Source organism: Anopheles darlingi, chromosome X (assembly GCF_943734745.1).
Source record: "Anopheles darlingi chromosome X, idAnoDarlMG_H_01, whole genome shotgun sequence".
Classification (NCBI taxonomy): Eukaryota; Metazoa; Arthropoda; class Insecta; order Diptera; family Culicidae; genus Anopheles; species Anopheles darlingi.
In genome coordinates, this window is record NC_064873.1 from 7,960,514 (window position 1) to 7,980,584 (window position 20,071).

The window sequence follows — 20,071 nt, forward strand, 5'->3', positions numbered from 1 at the left end:
AAGCTGCTACTCTAACTACCCATTTCCCAAGCGTAATCTCTCTGAACAGGCTTGTTGCTGTTGGTTAGAACTACTACTTCTACTACGAATCGCTCCTGCGAGCATTCAGAGAGGCTCTCGCATCCATAAAGCGTCTTCAGCTCAAAGCTGCGCTCTGCTTGGTACTTCAATACCCACATGGGGCTGCTGTTTGTCACTCTTTGCTCCCTCAAAAATGCAACCCTCCCCCCGGGTAGGATCACAAATTGGTGCGCATACCTCGGAGTGTATGGGTGTGTGTATGTGTCTGCTAATGAGCAGCGACGCTTGGTTTGGCCCAGCGCTTGAATCGCGCGCATCACATTCCGTTACGCTACCAGCAGAATAGGGCGCCTTCTCGAATCGAATCGAGGCACATGACCTTCGCGATTACATGAACGCCGGCGGTTGGTGGACCCACGCCGCCATACCGCGCGATCGCCGTTCCGGTCAAATACGCCAAAAACAACGCCAACCGTCATCAGGAGGGCAGGTGGCGGCAAATCACTCGGCTCCTAACACCCCACAAATCGCCTCCGCCTCTTCAGCAGCAGCAGATTTTCAAATGCTCGGCGTTTGTCGTGAGAAACCGATTGACATACCGATGCCGGGGCTCCCATTGGGGGTTCTCGCAAGCAAAAGCTGCCATTTTAAAGCGTCACCTAAAGTGCGTCACGATTGCGTGTGCCATCAAATACGCGTCTGTCCGTGTGAAGCGATCATCGATTGCTAAAACATTGAAGAAGAAGAAGTCGTCAAAAGAGGTGATGGCGAAATCCTCGCGGCCACATAAAATCATTTGATTAACGGACCAACAACCAACAAACCAATCGCGGCGGCGGCGGCGGCGGCGCTGGCCAGGCAGCTGCTGCTTGGCTGCTGATCGTCTCCCTAAGCCGCTACCGGTTCGATGAGCATCGAGAGCCTGGCTGGCTCCGTCGCCGTCGCCGCCGCCGCTGCTGATGAAGAGGATCACAACGGATGATGATCATGATGGGTGCGCGCGCGCGCGCCTTCTCCTTTTCGTGATGAAAGTATAAAAGTTTCAAATTAGCAAACACGATGGCCGCCACCACACCACCGCCAAGCGGCGGTGGTGGTTTGGTGTGCCATAAATTCGAGTTCAGCAGCAGTATTCCGGTCTCCTTCTTCCTGCCCTCCGCTGCGCTGCGCTCTTCACTAAACGAGGGAGCTGATAGCTCATTTTCATTTTATTGCTTTATACATCCCCAGGAGCCTAACGGTATGCGCGCTGATGTGGTGTGTGGTGTGTGTTGTTGGTTGCCCTAGGACCGCCGCCGCCACCACCACGCGGTAGGCGATTTCAATAATGAGGTGTGTCCGATTCCGATGATCATCAATGAGGCGCTCCTGTGCTGCTCGGCTCAAGCCCCCTACCCCCTCCACCCCACCAAGGACCACGGAAGCGGGTGTCATTTGGGTGCCGAAAGCCACCCTTTGAAGGGGAGGGGGTTTACTGCTACGACAAAGCCTTTTCTTCTCGTATTAAACGGTTTAAGTCTGTAGCAATGCTCTACATAGCCTGCCTGCCCCTCTCTAGGGGTGTGGTTGGTGGTGTGTATAGCAATAAATGCGGAGCATTCTCTCTGATGATGATGATGATGATGGTGGTGGCGTTGTTGTCCGCGCTATCTGTCGTGCGACTAGACTACTGGCCACCACCATCATATTTGCATAAAGCGCAGAGGGCGAACAACCGTTTCTTTCGCCGGACAAAGGGTGCGTGTGTGTTTGTGTGTGTGTGTGTGTGCAGTCAGAACACAGCGCTGAGTGTTGGCGCACTCGAGAGATGCGAGCAGAACACGCCAAGGAACAGATCCGTTCTCCTCTTCCTCCTCCTCCTCCTCCCTTACACCCGCACACTACTACACCGTTTTCATCCGCTTTCTGCCGTTATCTGGCCGTTTGCCGGCGGATGAGGGAGGGGATTGATTTGAGGGATGGATGAGGGTTGGCTGATTAGGAAACGGAGTGGAGGAGGTAGGGAGGGCTGCTGCGTGTGGTTGCTGGAAGTGGAATGCCATTCTTATGCTAATATGAAGAAGGGGGGGAGCGCATGATTCCCGGTGGCCGGATCCTTCGTGGATCAGAATGGCGGCCGACCCCGAGAATGATGTGGGAGGAGGAGGAGGAGGAGAGTGAGAGAGAGAGAGGGGAGGAGGTGCATCTGAGGGGGTGTCCCTTTCAGGGAGGGGGGGGGGAGGGGGATGAAACCAGAAAAAAGGGGCACTAATGCAGGAACAGAGCAACGGTACATCTACCGATAACACTCCGACCACTCTCCTCACCCTTTTATCCTCGCTCCGACCACCACCACCACCACCCTGGTTTCCTCGTTTTTTGAGAAGGTGATGATCATTAATAACCGCGAACGATTTGAACAAGATTGCTCTAAAGCGATCCGCCCGCCCGCCCGTTGGTACAGCACGATGCGCGATGTTGTCCCCCCGCGCTCGATCATCCCGCCTCATCCTACCTCTCTTTCTCTCCCCCCCCCCCCCTCGCTCTGACTCACTGATAGCCATCATCTGTCATGCCTTCATCAGCATCGCATCGCACCGCCGCTTCCGCGTCCATCACGACGACGCGCTTTGCTGCGCGACATTTACACCCCCAGGACGCACTCCCCCCCCCTCGATACCCCCCACCCCGAGACCACCCGGCGGCTCGGGGATCATATTTGCACCGCGTAAACATCGCGCGATGGATCCTGGGGACCCCCGCCGCCAGTGTCGTCGTCTTCAACCGTCACAGGTCCGGCTTTTGCTGCACACACACACACACACGCACACATACACTCTTTCTCTCGCTCGAGGGCGTATTTGCTTGTTGGCATACTCTATTTTTGGCTCTAAATTACTTGCGTTTCGCGTTTCGTCGCGCCACCCCCTTCAACATCCCAGAGGAGGAGGTGGGGGGTGAGTGGGTTGTGGGGGGGGGTTGAGTGGACACAACGCAAGCACTCTTTTGGCACTAAATGGTGCTTGACAGTGCCCCATAGCCGTGCGAGAAGTGACCTTGAGGACCACGAGCTTCATCTCGCATCTCCTTTGGATCTTTGGCACATTTTCGGTGCTGCAGGGATGCTTGCTGCCTTAGGGGAGAGGAGGTGCAGCAAGGGGTGTAGTGTTTGTCACGATGCGGCATCGGCACATAGCGTGCATCGGTCGCAGTTGCAGAAGAGCAGAAGACACCCGGGGCACATTGCCAGGTGCCAGGCGTGTGTGTGTGTGAGTGTATGTGGTAAACAGATTTTAGAGCTTTGCAATAAACAAACAGACAAACAAACACCGGCGATGGTGGCGGCGCGATGACGGTGGTGGCGAAAATGGTTCCCCGTGTGGCGCAGAGTGCGATGCGCGGACATGACTCTGATGCAAAAGCTGAATCTGTGGATATAGCCAGAATCTTGGTCCATTCCACCGCCCCTCAATGTCAGTATACCCCTGAACCCAAGGGGTTGAGAGGACAACAGTCCAACACCGAGAGATCCATAGCGTGCGGACATACATACACACACCAACACATTAAGTACATTTATGCATTCTTTTTGTTTGGTTTGCGTTTTTTCCTCTCTCTCTCTCTTTCTCTCTCTCTCTCTCTCTCTCTCTCTCTAAAGAAATGGAGAGGAAAAATGGAAAATTTCTGAGAAAATCGCGTGGCGGAAGAGTAGCGCTTTCCGCATAATTTTTCGTTTTATTTCGTGGAACGCACTTCTCACAACCAGCATAATAAGCGCTAAACTAAGTAAGAAGCTGTGTGCCAAAAAGTGGACGACAGCAACAAGTGGTGGCAAGCGAAGCGAAAGCGCAGATAGAGAGAGAGAGAAAGAGAGAGAGAGAAAGGAGGAATAGATAAACTGTGAAGAAAAGGTAGAAAAATGATGGCCAAGGTAGCTGGGTAGGAAGGGTCACACATTCAGACCCACACACACACACACACACACAAAAGGCGAGAAGGGAAAATAGCAAATCCAGGCGGAAAGTAAAAGAGAAAAACAAAGCCGCCCCAAGACCCCGAACGAAAACGCACGAACAACAGCGAAGCAAAGAAGATGATCGCGCACAAGGCGATGACCAGAAGAGTAAGATGATCAAGACAAGATATTGTGCGGTCAAGACAACACGACCACGTCGACGACGACGACGACGACGACGGCGACGTGCGATTTCTTCTAACGGGATTATCGGGGAGCGAGAGGCGCGGCTTTAAGGTTTTGTCGTCGGCCCCTCGGGCCTCCTCTCACGCTCTCGCTTGCTCTCTCTCTCTCTCTCTCTTTCTCTCTCTGTCTCAAATGCTTTCCCCCCTCCCCTCACCTCACTCACCACTGGGTTTATCCATTCTTCAGCTTCGTTCGGCGAGCGTCTTTGCTGCCCGGTATAGCGGTACACACACACACACACACACGCGAGTGGATAACACAGGAGCGGGTTGGCGGGGGGGGGGGGCTTAAGCCGTTCTCGCGGCGTTCCTTCATTCCCGCGCACTGTTCACTGTGCGTTTTCTCTATTCTCTCCTCCATTGTTTTGTTTAACCCAAAGTTTTCCTTTCGCCCGCTCTCTCTCTCCCTCCCTAACACACACACATACACACACATACACACAAATAGACTCCACGCACACAACGTGCCATCTCACCAAACCGATTAACATCATTTTCAATTCATTTAATGTGTAACAAGTGCTGCCATAAATACTAAAAAGTAGCAGCCAGCCAGCCAGCCAGCCAGCCAGCCAGCCAGGAACGGAACGGCGTGTCTTGGAAGGAGACGAGGAGACGAGGAGGGGTACAGCGAACCAGCGGGCGGCACACAACAACCTCGCCGGTGTTCTACGCGGCGGTCGGTCGGTCGCTTGATCGGCGAGAAAGTCGCGCACCGGACCGCGAACTCACATCGTCCTCCTCCGTCACCCATACCCCCGCCCCTGCCGTTACCTGGCATCTTATCCTGCTGATGTGCTCGCCAACCTCCCTCCAACCCCGTGTGTGTGTGTGATTGCACACGCTTTGTTCCGCCGTGCACAAAACGGGAAAAGGTCAAAGCCATGCGCGAAAACTATCCACCCCCTACCCCTGCTCCTGCCCACCCCCCCCTTGAGTGACAGGTAGAGGAAGGAGAGACGATGGGGGGGTTAAGATTCTTCAGTACCATTCTCTCAGCTGGGTTCTGGGAGCTTTTTTATGATGTGATTTAATGATTTGAGCTACCTTCACATAACAGCGAACTCCCGACGCATCAGCATCACTGGCTCTCCCTCTTTCTCTCCCTCTTTCTCTCTTTCGCGAGTGCTCTTTTAGGTAAGGGTCTCGCGGTGACTTGCATACCACTACCACCGGCGGCGGTTAGTTGATTTGTTTGGTTTCTGTCTTTCGTTGTTCTATCGAATTTTCCAATTTTCCCACATCCTTCTATCCTCCCCTTTGCGTTCACTCCGCCAGCACCTCATGCCACACCTCTCTAACATACACATTCTCTGTCACACATACACACAATGCCACACAGAGAAACGCTTCCCGAAATTGATTTCAATTGCAACCGCAAATGTTTGAGATTGTGCGCGCATGTGTGTGTGTGTGTGTTGCTAAGCGCCGAACCCAGATTTCAGTCCCAAGTCCCCGGAGTTCGAGTCGAGTCTGATGTTCCACATCCATGCGTCCGTCCCAGAAGCCACCTGAGTGGTGCGTGCGAGACGATGTGATGTGGTGGTATAACGATGGCGCGAAGGCCCAGCGAAGCCAGAATTTCGCAATGGATGTTAATGGTCGCGGAAAGGAGGACTGACGACCGCCGTGGTCGGCGGCAGGCGATTGGTAGCGGGAATTCGCAACCAGTACCACCACTGCGCTGTTGCTGTCCAGCCATTACAGTATGCTCACCGAGAAACGGAAGAGTCGAACGAAAAAAAAAAGGTCGTCAGAAGAGGGGAGGGGAGGAGGCCCATTTTTCGACCTCGTTTTCCACCTCAGAGACCCCAGCAGCCACGGGATCCTCGGCCCCAAAAAAGGGGACTCTCCGGAAAGAGAAGTGAGAGGAAGAGATAGAGACAGAGTGAGAAACAGAGGGGAAGGGAAAGAGGGAAAGAAAGAGAGAGAGAGAAAGAAGGGGAACGAAGGAAAATACCCCAAAAAGGGCGATCCGGAACGCGCTCTTCTTCGCCTCACCGCAAGCGCATTTGCTCCATTTGCGCGCATTGCTACGGCCAGTTGCTTGTTTCCCGGAATCAGAGCTACATATCGTCACGCGCGCGCGCATGTATGCACGCACACATACATACATGCATACACACAGACGCACGCGGGAAGATGCAACATGAACCCGCTAGTTAACGATTCGTCATCCTGTGTGGTAAAGGGCAGCTTGGTGGTGGTGGTGGTGGTGGTGGCCGCAACCGGTCAGCTTGTGTGACGACGCAGCAGCAGCGGCTCGCTTGCGCCGATCTCATCCACTGCGGTCATCGGCATTCACTCTAATCGACCGATTTCACGGTGTGCAAATTGGCGAAATTAACAAACGTGCAGCACAGAACACAAAAACAACGCACGACAACTACGGCGGCGACAACGACAACGGTCATGACCGAAAAAGAAAAAAAAACGCGGAGACGTTGCTCCGGCGGAGGAGAGCCGTTCAATTCGCGGGTCAATGTGAAGATTAGGTGGTTGATTAGGGTGGGCGGAAGAACACCCCCCTTTCCTCCCTCCTCCTAACATCGGTCGTGCTAATGATGCGCGACCGTCGTGTGTCATTGATGCTGGACGGCGTGCGAGCCCCGCGAGCGTACGCGCTCGTGCTGCTTGTTTCTCTATCGTATCCATGTGTCCTTGTTTCATTTCCATTCTGTTTCGCTCCATGTTCCCACCAGCTCATTCTGCTCGTTCTCGCTCGGTCTTCTTGCTCACATCTGCCTAAAACAATAAAAAAAACACACACACACACACAACAACAAACCAAAACACGGCCAGCGGACGAAACGAAAACAACTAATTATTTACATCTGCAGCGGATCTCAGCGGGCAACGCATCCACCACACAGCAACCGAACGGGACGAATGGACGGGAGACTCATATTTCATTCGACACGGTCCACGGTCCACTGCCCCATCCTCCCCATTGCTGATCAAGTTTGGGTCGATTAACATGGACCCATTAACAAACGGATACCACCCCCCCCCCCCGCCCCTTCCCAAAAAACATACGAACCCAACAGGCGTTGGCACAATTCCAATGACAACAGTACCGCGGCGTACCCTTTTTGGCGTTTCGATTCGAGGCCAGGACAGCATGGTCGCGGACAGGATCGATCGAGATCAACTAAACTCATCTGACACCGGGCACCTCTCTTCGGTACCGGAAGTATCGCGCGCACAATTTGATGAATCTATGTCAAAATCGGGCGGGCGGGCGCGAACCCTGGGCAGTGCTGAGGTGGCAACTGCTCCATGAAGCAACTGCCGCCAGCCAATTCCCGCCAAATTCTGAACAAAATAAAGACACGAACCCCACCCCAACCCCTTTCGCAGGACGCAGGAAGAGATCAAAAAAGAAAGGGGGAGAGGGGGGGGATGAAATAACTCATATTAGCAACACTAATAATAAGCCATCGACCACCAATCTAAGCAGCGAGCTGGGAGAACCGACAGGGACTGCTCTCATCGTGTTTCGCCCTCCTTCCTCCTCATGCCCCATTGTCGCCATTGCCTTCGCCAGCAGCAGCAGCATCATCTTCACTGAACCGTACAGACACCGCACGCTGCTCAAATTATGATTAATATTCATAAGCGCTCGGGATGTCTGTTGCGCGCCCGGCTTCATTGTCCGATAAGCAAAAGAGATAGGCAGAGAGGGAGAGAGAGAGAGAAATAAAGGGATAGAGCGAAAGAAAAGAGAGGCAGAATCACGATAATGCGGTAGAGGAGTCCTCTCGATCAAAAGAAGAGTTCTTCTTTCGCGGTGCGGTATCAAGCAAAGATTTGTAATTCCACCTTCCAGCATCTTCTGGGATGGGAGAAAAGGACAAGGGGAAACGATAGAGGCGGACAAGGATAGTGGCTCCCCGCTTCGTATCTTCGCATCAATGCGATGAAAGAATTTCGCTAATTAAGCGTACCGACGAGCTGAGCTAGGGACCGGGGGGAGGGATAGAGAGGTTGCTGCGCATTATCGGTCGCACCATATTCAGCAAACGCGGCGCGACGCGGCGCGGCGCGGCGCGGCCTGGCCTGCCGCACGAGCCACACCATGCTAACCATCAGACAATCGCATGATTTGTGAGCGGAGGCTTCGCAGCTAACAAACGTCTAAACCCTAAACCTAACGAGTAGTGGGGCTGGCACTGCTGGCTGGACGCCTGGCAGAGATGCCTCACTAATTAATCGAGACGCAACATCATAATAATCGGGATCGACCGACCGACATGATCCCCATCATGGAGCCCGCCGCATCCCCGCCCTGCGATCATTGCAAGAAGAAAATAAAAACCTGCTTACCTGTCGTCGCCGGTCGTATCTCTCCTGGATGGCCTTTTGGCGCTTGAGCTCCTGCATACGGTGGGCTAGCTGGCTTGTCTCGCTAGAATCAGCGTCCGGGGGTTGGTTCTCCTCCTCGACTGTCGGCAGCCGATGACGCTCCTCTGGCACGCGGGCGATGAGGCGCAAATTCTCCTCACCGTCGTCGATGCTCGGTTGCTGATCCGATGCTGCGGCTGCATCGGTACCACCGGAACCGTGCTGCTAATATGGAAGACAGGGAGAGAGATCAACCATCAAAACGAGCGCGTGTGCAAGCAAATCCCCGTTTTGCCTTCGTCTTACCGGTGCGTCGCCGCCACCGCTGCTTGACGGTTGCTGAGTGACGTACACAAAGTGCGTGTCCGGTGTTCCTGACGATTGCAGCCCCAGTACGGACGACTTCTGTCCGCACAGCCAATGGCCAAACTGCAAGACCTGATAGACGCGCAGCGCGTGCACCGCGCGGCCCGTTTTCGGATCCATGTCCATCTCGACCGTAACCGGGAGGTAGATGGGTGTGACGACTGACTCCGCTAGTGGCAAAAATCCGGCCATAAAGATGTCCTCTGGCAAACGGCCTAGGATGTAATCTGCAACAGAGAAGCGAAAGGCAGGGGTATTCAATCAGTCAGAGTCAGATACTTGGTTAGCGTGTGTGTGTGTGTGTGCGTTTGTGTGGGTTCGTGGGATCACGGCCGACCAACTACTTGCCTTCCTTCTTCTTCAATGATACACCCAACCAGTTGGTTTTGATTTTGGACAACTGGTTCAACAGGGCCGCCAGCAATGGCCACGGCTCGTATTCGCACCAATTCCTGTGATGAGAACGAAGAGAAAGAAATAGAGAGAGAGAGAGAGAGAGAGAGAGAGAGAGAGAGAGAGAGAGAGAGAGAAAGAAACAGATAGATGAAAATTGCTAAATCGAACCCCTAAATCGTCCTAAAACTTTACCACAATTTGTACTTGTCGCCGTGCTCCGCAGTGTTCCACGCCTCTTCGTTGCAGGACAACCAGTCGCACCAGATCTGGAAGAAGGAGAAGTAAAACCAGGAGCGGATAATGAAGACTGCTACGGAGGTGGTGACTACTATTCTCGATGGTTTGTGCTACGCCTTACCTTAACCGCCGCCAGCAGGGTTGGTACGTCACAAATCGGTTCGGCGCCGGTCGCGTCCTCCGACACTTTACCACCCACCACCAGCGGTTTCACCACCAGCGGTCCCTTCCCCGATGCCCTCTGCTCACGCGCTGCTTTCATTGCATCCCGTCGCTTTTTCGACAGTCGCTTCTGCACCCTGGGTGCTGCTGCTTGTGCGTCTGATGTCGGTGCTAGGGAGTATGATGAGGATGACTCCTCCTGCACCTGCTCCTGCTGCTGCAGCGAGCCCTTTGCCATCCACCAATCGGTTACCCCCAGGGTAGCAACCTGAAGGATCCGCTCGATTATCAACCCGAGGAAGGGTTGCATCACCGAAATGGCTCGCAGCTGCAGCTCCGACAGGCTCGTCAATCGTTTCCCTCCGCCAGCAGCACCGTCGTCTACAGAGAGATAGAGGAGAGAGTGAGAGAGAGAGAAAAGATTAAGTGAGAGATTGATGAAATAGAATGTTTAACAGAACAGGAACAAAAGGATGAAGCAGTTATAGTGTGTGCCATTATACTCGGAGAGTCTATTAGCGAACAGGGTGGTGAATCGGGGAACGGGGTTCCCTGAAACCACCCTCAGCAGCAGCAGCCCTCCTACCATGCCAGGGAGTGCAGAGTACAGGCGGCAGACAACAGACACAGACCCCCAACCAAAAAACCTCATTTCCGACGAAAAGCGCAATCGAGCATCGAGAGTAAAATCGGAGGCGGAGTGTTCCGCGGACCACCCGCGGATGGTGCGCCAGCCAGCCAGCCAGCCAGCACCGGCACAGCATCAAATCCCAATGTGCAATGGTCCAAAACGGATGCGGACGTCGCGCCCCTCCCTGCGCCAGTCAGCAAGCGACGATCGTGATCGTGTACGTGACTCAAGGAGCACCGAGGCAGCAGCATCACAGCATCGATCACAGGACAGGCTCTTTCGGAAGCTTTTCGCTTTTCGCACACCGAGAGAGGAAGGATGAGGTTGATGATGGTGAGGGTGGGGGTGGGGTAGAGGGTAGGCGAGCGTTTTCGGCCATCCATTCAATCCCTAGTTGTGCTCTCTCTCTCTCTCTCTGCGACACAACTCTACACACAAGAGATGGCATCACCACCACCACCACCACCCGTACGCCATCCTATCCTACCTTCCCCTCACCCTTCCTCCCTTTCCCTGACATAAATTCAGAACGAAGAAAAACGGGGGAAAATTAGCACGATGATGGTTCGCCCGAGAGAGAGAAGGGCCGCCAAATTCGAGGCTGGTGACTGTGGATCGCGTCACAGTCGTCGCAGCCATCGTGTTGCCCCCCCCCCCCCCTCCCCCCGCTTGTACCACGCTCGGTGGTCGCTGTGTTCTGGTCTGGTGAGCAGGAAATTTGGCGGCGCTCGGATTCGCGGAATGAATTTCCTTCACTTTTCCCAACTGCGCTTTGCGCTGTTCTGTGTGTGCGCGAGCGCGCTAGGCGTGCAGATGTGTGTGTGTGCGCGTATGTTGTCAATTTGCTTAATTCGGGAATATGTGTTCAAGGGAAGGAGGGCGGGGTGGGGTTCGCGCTTCAGCGAAAACAAGTGGCTTGGGAGGCGACTGCCGGTGTCGCGCTGCCTTCACGCGCCGATAACTGCTGTGTGTGTGTGTAAATGGTATGCGTGCGATCTGGAGTGTGGTGAAGATGGCCGTCAACGGAGGAGAAACCACCGAGCGATCCTTGGCCCCGAGGAAGAAGCGAAAGTGAAGAAGAGGGTGGACGCCTCCACGGTGTGCAGCGGGGAACACGCCACGCCACGCCTCGCCTTGCCAGCAGCGATCACAGCCGCGCGATTGCTGGCGGCGGCGGCGAACTCGACGACCTCAAGACGATGCCCGAAAATGATTGCCGATTGCATTTGGCGCTCCCTCTTATCAGCTTCCATCAACGGAGGGAATAGGGGATGGGTGTGGTGTGTGTGTGTGTGTGTGTGTGTGTGTGTTGCCCGTCGGTGGTGCATACCCATCAATCTCAGCCAAACCATCGCGAAGCGACGACCACACCCAGCGGCAGAACGTCGCCACCGGCAGCGGAACTGCACACAATGCCTCCCTTCCTCCCCTCCTCCCCTCCTCACCAAGAGATGCGGTGGTCTAAAAGCCGCTCCTCTTATCAAACCATCAGACGGGGTTTGTTGTTTTTTTGTCATGGAAAGGGGTTGGGGGAGGGGGGTGGGGGGTGATTGCTTGAAGGGAATGTTTGCCTAACAGGGGCGCGATTGATCGGCATGCACTTGATTGAGCGCCTCCAGCAATCACGGGCTCACGGGAGGGCTTTTTATATACGGGGGACGGGGGGGATCCGATGAGTAAGGGAGCAAGAGATCATCCCTTGCACACCGCGAGCCTAACCGCGTTCGCGTCCGGTGGCGCGTTTCTGTTTCTCGTTTATCGCGGGTTGGAATCGATGGAAAAAATTGAATCTCCGCCCCGCCTGCGAGGCCGGACTCGTGGTCCACCCCCCACCCCCTCGGGTGTCCACAGCATCCCTTGCATTTGGGGGGAGCAACAAAACCGAAACAAAAGCAAAAGAACCAAACGGCGAGAGGGGGGGTTACAGGTTACAAAAAAAAACAGGCAATAAATTGATGACGACGTCTCCAGGGAGTCTCTCCTGGCCCCCTCAACCCCCGCTTTCACCACCGCTAACTAACATTATCGATTGTCTTGGACCTAGCACCTCCGCGCGCGCGCGCGCGCACCACCCCTCTCCCTCGCCGTACATTACCACTCCGAGATGTTCGAGCGCCAAATATAGTCCAATCTAGTCTCTTCTCTATCATTTCCTGGTGTGCTGCTGGTGACGCTCGGTTCTTGATTAACCTCTTCCTCTTGGCCTCCCTCACTCATTCTCTCTCTGTCTCATTCTCTCTCTCTTTCTCTGGATCACTTCTTCCACCCCCGAGTTGCCGCCCTTGATGGGGGATGATGCAGAAGAACGGAAGTGGTGGCGCACAATGACGTGTGGCACACGGGCCAACTCTGCCCTCTACCCCTTTTTCCCTCTGTTCCTCACCTCCTCCCCTCCCCCAACAACCGATCTGATCTGTGCGCCGGTAGATCGAAGAAGCGTCACATCGATCGCTCACATGTGTGGTCAAGGGTTACTTTTGTGTGTCCGTGTGTGCCCTTTGTTTTCTCATTTTTATCTTCCACTACCACCCCCCCCCCCCTGCCCCCTTCGCGCATTCAATAGCAAAGGTTTGATTTCCCATTCCCGATACCACCACCACCCTTAATCCCATATTTCGACGACGACGAGGAGTTCATTGATCGCATGATTTTTGGGGCAACAACCGAAACCGATCACCAGCAGCACTTCCCCTCCCCCCTCCCCCTACCCCTACCCCAATAACGAACAGTCCTAGGTAGGGATGGGGCTTTATCGCTTTAGGACGACGACCCCATGGGGCGCACACCTCGCGAAGACAAAGGATCATCGGATCATCGCCATCGAGAAACCACCGAGAACCATCATCATCATCATCATCATCATCATCAGAGAAGGTCGCCAGAAAACCGGAAATGGCAGCAATTAGAACGCGAGAGTTAGCGACTCGGATTCGAGGGAGGAGGGGGGTGGCTGCCCCGCGCGCGTCGCGAAAGGCGAAACCATTTCCTGTCTCCATTGAGACGGACGCTCTGCCCACGGAGTGATGAGGGAAGAGGGTGAGGGGGGTTTATCGCTTTGCTCCACCAGAGAACGGTATCGAACGACGACGACGACGACGATGGGGTGATGATGATGATCCCGAACCGGATTAAAGGCAAATCTGGGCAAACGGGAATAGAACGGGAATGGTTTGGGGGGGATGGGGGGGGAGGGCTGTGTTTATTCTCGTTATCATCCCGCTCCCCCCCCTTTCTTGTTGACGACGACGACGACGACGTCGAGGACGATGATGCTACGCGAGATCATCCCGCCGCAGCAGCACACAATCACATCCGGTGCGCGCGCTGGCCGGTCGTGGCCGGTGTATTTGCTCCCTCTCTTCCCTTCCTCCCTTCCTCCCTTCCATCATCAGTATTGGTCGCAGGGTAAATGGCAACGAGTGATGAAATGACGACGACGGCGAGCAGGCGAATCTGCTGCTGTTGCTGTTGCTGCCGTGTCGGTGTTGGTTGCTGGTGCTTGGGCTTCGCCTCCTGCGACGACGACAACGCAGGATGAGGGAAAGAAAAATGGAAAAAGCGCCAACGACATGATGACGACGACGACGGCGGCGGCCGTAACCCTTCATATATCGAAGCGAGAGGGAGGTAAACGACGAGAGGAAGAGGAAAATCTCAAATTCTCTCCTCTCTTCTCTCGGCCACACCACGACCGACCGACCGACGTTCTCGGGGCCAGTGGCCAGCGGGGCCCCTGGCGTCGTCGTCGTCGTCGTCAGCAGCAGCAGCAGCACCTTCGCATCGCCGTCGTCGTCATCGCCCCATCGAGGGGGGGGGGGCTTGGGCATTGGGCACCGGAGAAGAGCGCATGCGGAAGGTCAACGAACGGCCGGGCCGGGCCGTACGGCCTTCCCTCCACCCGCCTTTCCACACCGCTTCTACGGTCACTTCACTCACTCGCGAGAGAGCGCGCGCGTGTGTGTGTGCGTTTGTGTGTGCGTGTGTGTGATCAGCACCAGTTTGCCATCCGAGTACATACCAGCCATTGCTGATCCTCTCTTCACTATTTCCCCCCTCCCTCTCTTTCTTTTTCTCTTTCTTTCCTTCGTGATCTTTCTTTCTTTCTCTCTTTCTCTTTTTTTTTCTCTCTCTCTCTCGCTCTCTTTCTGAAGTTGCTGCTGCTGCTGGTGGTACGCGATGTGTGCTTATGCTTTGCTATTATGTTGATTTCTGCTTTGTTTTATGCTTTCCTTCATCCCGTAGCACCAGGAGTAGGCGCCAACCAAGAACCCAAACGGCGATCACTGTGTGTGCGCGTGTGTGTGTGTGTGCGAGTCCGTATGTGCCGGGATAGAAGTATTTTGTCGCCCAAGTGTGTGTGTATGTATGTTTAGTATTCTTTCTCCGTTAGCTAAAATCCGTTCTCAGTCACTAGAAGTCGAAAATTAGCGATGGGGTGGGGGGGCTGGGGTAGTAGGGTTGAGTAACACAATCCTCACCTCCTTCCCCTGGCCCCAAAACAACCATCACAATGTGCACCTGTTCTGCTGCTGCTGCTTTCGATCCTTCTCCTCCTCCTCCTGAAGCTGTGTCCAGGGATGTGCCCCCTCTTCACCACCTGGGACACATAAAAACACACACACACACACACGCACATTCCGGTTTGGCACGATCTCCCTCATTTGCTCAGCTAATTATCGCGCAAAGTGGCTGCTGCTGCAATCGTCGTCATCGTCGTCGTCAGTCCCTGTCCGTGGAAGGGGAAGGAGGAGAGGGGTGGAATGGACCGTTGGCGCCACCAGTCGCCAGTCGGCAGGAGCAGGCGCGGGTGCACCCGTCGTGGCCGCTGCAGTGCAGCTAACACACATGCACACACACACACACACACTCAGCAGAACACTCAGAACGGGGAAGGGATGGGGAGGGGGTAGTAGAATTGAAGCTGGGGGAAGGGATGGGAGGGATGAAGAAGATTGGAAGTTAAGGTAGGTCGGTCGCTCGGTCCCATCATCAGCATCATGATTGGTGCGAGGTATTGCCATTATCACGATTGTTATTATTGCTACCAACCCCACCACCACCCTTGCTCTCTCCCTTACATGGGGAGGTGATGATCGATCCCATCTCCGGGCCCCGACCACTGGACTAGACGACTTGCGGTTTGTCGTCGTCGTCGTCGCCGTCTTCGTCCGATCGCTGATGGCTTGTTTTTGCCTATTACACACCCTTACCATCCCCCCTTGGCCATCATCCCCGGGATGTTCGGACGAAGAGAGTAGTAGCGGAGCGATTAAAGGATCGCGCGCGCAGGATCGAGGAGCGATTGAGGACAGCGACCGACCAACCGACCGACCGCGGCTGAATGACGATAATCATAATGATTAACCCCCTTCCCCCACGTCACCGCGAAGGGGGTGGAAAAGAAAGGGAAGAAAGGAGAGGAGAGAGCGAGATCGATTTCCGTTTTCTTCTCATTTTGCTCCTTTGCGGTGCGCATTTTGGGCAAACTAACTAAACAAATTCCCTTACAGAGCATCAGCTGGGCGGAGGGAGGACACACGAAAGACATGAATCGCACAAGCGACGAACCTGCTCCTGTGGTCACTCACTGATGGTGGTAGCGGCGGCAGAGCTTCGGTGCCGCATGCATTTAGGTCATATTAAGTGCTGGCTGGCTGGCTGGGAGTAGAGTGTGGGTGATAAAGCACCTTACTAACCCCCTCCCCCTCCCCTCCCCTTGCTCTCTCTCTCTCTCTCTCGCACCATCATCTTCTAAGCACTGATGACAGGTTGTTGATTGCTAGATGCTGCTGCAGCTGCTGCTATTTACACTGCGAACCTTCTTCTCCTTCTCCTTCTCCTCCTCCTCTTCCTCCTTCTCCTATATTGACTTGGCGAAGGTGTGTGCAATATTGTGTTCACTGCACTTAGTCAGTAAGAGATGGAATGGGAGGAAGGGGTAGAGACAGAGCAGGAGAAGAGCATTCTCGTGTGTGTGTGTGTGTGTGTGTGTGTGTGTGTGTGTGTGTGTGTGTCTGCGAGGGCGCATAAAGGGGGATGGTGGTGGTGCGCACCCCGCACGTGAAATGGGTCAATCAAAGATGGCTCCGAAATAGGTATGCAAAAGGGAAGGGCGGTAGGAAGAGGAGGAGGAAGAGGAGGAGGGCTCGCAAAACTGACCCAATTATGGATTGGTGTCCCTCCCCCGCTGTGACCAATGACAAAACATATATTTATATATATATATGTGTGTGTATATGCTGACCACCACACCACACCATTTCACACAACATCGAGAGTAAGCTTATCAACCCCTCCTCCCTGCCCTCCTTCCACTCTCCTTCATCTTCACAAAACGTTTGCATATGTAATTAAGAGAGATAATACCAAAAAAAAAACAGGATGCGAAGGAAGAACAAATACACCGCGACCGCCACACACGGTATGGCACCGGCAGACGCAGACCGACGGAAGGAGGAGAAGGAAGACAAGACAAGAAGAGAGCTCTCTCTCTCTCTCTCTCTCTCTTTCTCTCGCTGTCAAATAAATCCCGGTCAGCGCAGACAGCGGTCGAATCGCAAACGACATCGTAAATCATCTGCTCTCTCGCGGCCACAACAAACACCGCCATTTTTATGCTGCTTGACCTGCTTCTTCTAGGCCTAGGGCCGCAACCCAACGAAACGATCAGAGAAGGAGAGGAGAGTGAGAGAGAGAGAGAGAGTGCAGATGAGCCGTTCGCGTGTTCCGTGGCGTGTTTGTCACCGAGGCTGTGATGATGATGATGATGATGATGATGCTGCGGGAAGTAGTCCTTCTTCCTATTAACCACCCACCCCCACCCGCACCCTCCCCGCACCACTCTCCAATCACCATCAATCATAGCACACTTCAAAGCTTGCGCCCGCGCCCCCGTTGTCTGTGTGTGTGTATGTGTGTGTGTTTTGTATTGTAAAATGTTCAACGAGCTGTCAAAATGGTCATAAAACGATCAAAACACACACACACATGCAGGCGCAGCAGTGGGACCCCTCTGCTCGCGCCCCCACACAATGCTAAGAGGGAAACGGGAGTGTGTGTGTGTGTGTGTGTGTGTGTGTGTGTGTGTGTGTGTGTGTGTGTGTGTGTGTGTGTGTGTGTGTGTGTGTGTGTGTGTGTGTGTGTGTGTGTGTGTGTGTGTGTGTGTGTAACCGATGTTGATGTTGGGCCACATTATTTATTGGCTCTTCACCTGCTCCTCCCTCCATCCTCTGCCTGCTATGTGGAGCACACACACACACACACACACACACGGTGCTCGATCCAAAGGAAAGGAACCAAAAAAAACCCAAAAGAAAAGATTTACAAACCTTTTCCAAGGCTCATATGTGCGTGTGTGTGGGCGTGACCCACATTCTAACACACCTGCTCAGGAGACGAGCGCACCAGGTGGATAGGACAGGACCACAGCACACCGGGAATGTTGTGTTGTCTCCAACGACGACGGACGACGAAGAGTGCCATAAAGTCCAGCCACCGCCTGGATGGTCAACGGATCACAATCCGGTCGAAGTTGAGATCGCGCGATCCCGATCCCGATCCGATCTGATCGATCGAACGCCCGCGCGATCAACGGGACAATGCCCCGGGGAGTGCGCCAGAGTCCAAAACTCCAATAAATCACCGGCCCCTCCTTCCCGCGGTCTGCCGCCCCCTGTCCATCTATCTTTCTTTTTCTTCTCGCATTAGCAGCGACACCAGCCCCCGGGAGAAGATGAGAGAGAGAGAGAGCGAGAGATTGATCATCAAATAGGCCACCCAGAGCATAAAACATCGCAATAAAAATAAATAAAATATCCAAGGGAAATGGTCACCCCCCACCACCCCCGGGGGGGAGGATTCGGGGGTTATCATACCCCCGAAAAGTTATGCTGATGAGCAGCAGCGCTCCGGCGGCCTTCGAGCCCCCGCAAAGGGCAAGGGGAGGCGGCAGGGCAGGGTCCGCGGTGGTCTATGGTCCAAAACCTATATAACACCGAGATGAGCGCCCCGTTGTCATACATCATCGGCAGTACAAGGGGAGGAGAGAGAGAAGAAAAAGGGTAGGGGGAGGGGGGGGGGGGATGAGGGTTCGAAGCCCCCATACGATCGGCAATCGGGGATTACTAGAGCTGGGGGAGGTCGAGAAGAGGGAATTCGACCAATTTCTGGCCTCTTTTTATGACATACGGGGGGTGAGAGAGGCCTGAGTGGAAGGCCCGGGGGGTGGAAAAGCTAGAACCAACCCCCTCCCCCCCCCCCTCTACCCCTAGACCAGATCTAGCAGAGATGCCGCCATCGGTCATCGCTACGGACGTTCCGCATCCCCGCTGGACATAAATCGCAATTAATCGTGCGAAATGGGAGCTTTCATCCACCCCACCCCACACCTCCCTCCATCCCCTTTATCCCTTACATCCTCTTCCCCTTTCGAAAATTTTGAGGCCAAATCCCTGGGCCCACCCACCAAGATGTGCCCCAAGTGCGCAGATGTTGATGACGATGACGACGACGACACCGCGTATACCACCCCCAATTTGGGTTAATTTCGCGTGAACATGCAGGTGGAGGAGGGAGGGAGGGAGGGGGGTGGCGGGATAAAACGGCGACCGGCGCGAGCATAATTGCCGGCGGTAATGATGCGGCGCGATGGCACGGATCGATCGGCGTCGACGTCAACGGACGGGCAGGGGTGTTTTTGGGGTGGTGGTGGAGTGGAGGGGAGGGGAGGAAGCGAAAAAGACGAACGTGGAACGGGTCAGGTGAAAGGCGCAATGCAAATCTCAGCCAACAGCCACAACAACAACCCCGGTGGTCATCCGTTCCGCTTCCCCCTCGAGTTTGGGGATGGGGATGAGGCGGGGGTGGTGATGGAAGAGGGTGATGGAGAGAAGTTGCACACAAGTGCACACAACTGCACTCACTTCACTGCCATTGCCAAACGATGAGAAAGAGAAAGAGAGAGAGAGAGAGAGACGAGACGAAAAGAAATTCAGAATGAGCTTCCCCCCTTTTTCTTGCTCTTTCATCCCCTTTGTCATCCTAATGCGTGCGTCTGTGTGTGTGTGTGTGTGTGTGTGTGTGTGTGTGTGAATTTAAACCGAATTTTCGAAACATCACTGCGATCCATCCAGCCTCAGCATCATCATCACCATCGTCATCATCATCATTATCATCATCATCGTGCCATCGGTTGCTGGCCGCTCACCGCGTCCTCGATGGTGGTCCAGTTGAAAGGTCGCATACCACGGACCGTCGACGGCCAAGTTCAAGTTAAAAATCAGCAGCCAGCAGCATGCGTGTGAGATAGAGAGAGAGAGAGAGAGAGAGAGAGAGAGAGAGAGAGAGAAAAAAAGAGAGAAAGAGTGCAAGAAGGCAGCAACTCTTCTTTATGCCTCGTCTGAATGCTTGTTATGCTAGTTGCTGCTGCTGCTGCTGCTGACGAGCGAGCGAGCGAGCGGAGAAAGCAGCCGCGAATTAATGGACGCGACGCGACCCCCCCCCCCCCTCCCTTGGGCCCTTTCCATCCCGACGTTTACAGCGACATCGGCAATGCGGTGTGTCGAGGGCGCGATCGGAATTGGAAGAAGTGAGCGGCGATGACCGAGTGACCGCGGGCCGGCGTATCGGCATATATTTCACGCGCGAGACCCACATTGGCCACACCGGGCCCTCCCGCGGATCAACAACAGTCGCGCGTCGCGCGTCAAGGAGCGTCGTCACGAAGGAGCTGCTGCT

The 20,071-nt window shown here is 54.5% G+C and overlaps 1 protein-coding gene across 2 annotated transcripts in view; it reads right to left on the reverse strand.

Annotated features, from left to right (window-relative positions):
- The window catches only part of LOC125957469 (telomerase-binding protein EST1A), a 48,231-nt gene that overhangs the window by 8,656 nt on the left and 19,504 nt on the right, over window positions 1-20,071 (reverse strand). Inside the window, exons 7-11 of one of the 2 annotated variants that reach the window (XM_049690205.1) lie at window positions 9,665-10,086; window positions 9,499-9,572; window positions 9,259-9,362; window positions 8,851-9,137; window positions 8,527-8,766 (exon numbers count right to left, since the gene is read on the reverse strand). In XM_049690205.1, coding sequence (XP_049546162.1) covers window positions 8,527-8,766; window positions 8,851-9,137; window positions 9,259-9,362; window positions 9,499-9,572; window positions 9,665-10,086 — 1,127 coding nt within the window. Of the gene's footprint in view, window positions 1-8,526; window positions 8,770-8,850; window positions 9,138-9,258; window positions 9,363-9,498; window positions 9,573-9,664; window positions 10,087-20,071 lie in introns of both variants that reach the window. The other variant, XM_049690195.1, reaches the window with a different exon arrangement.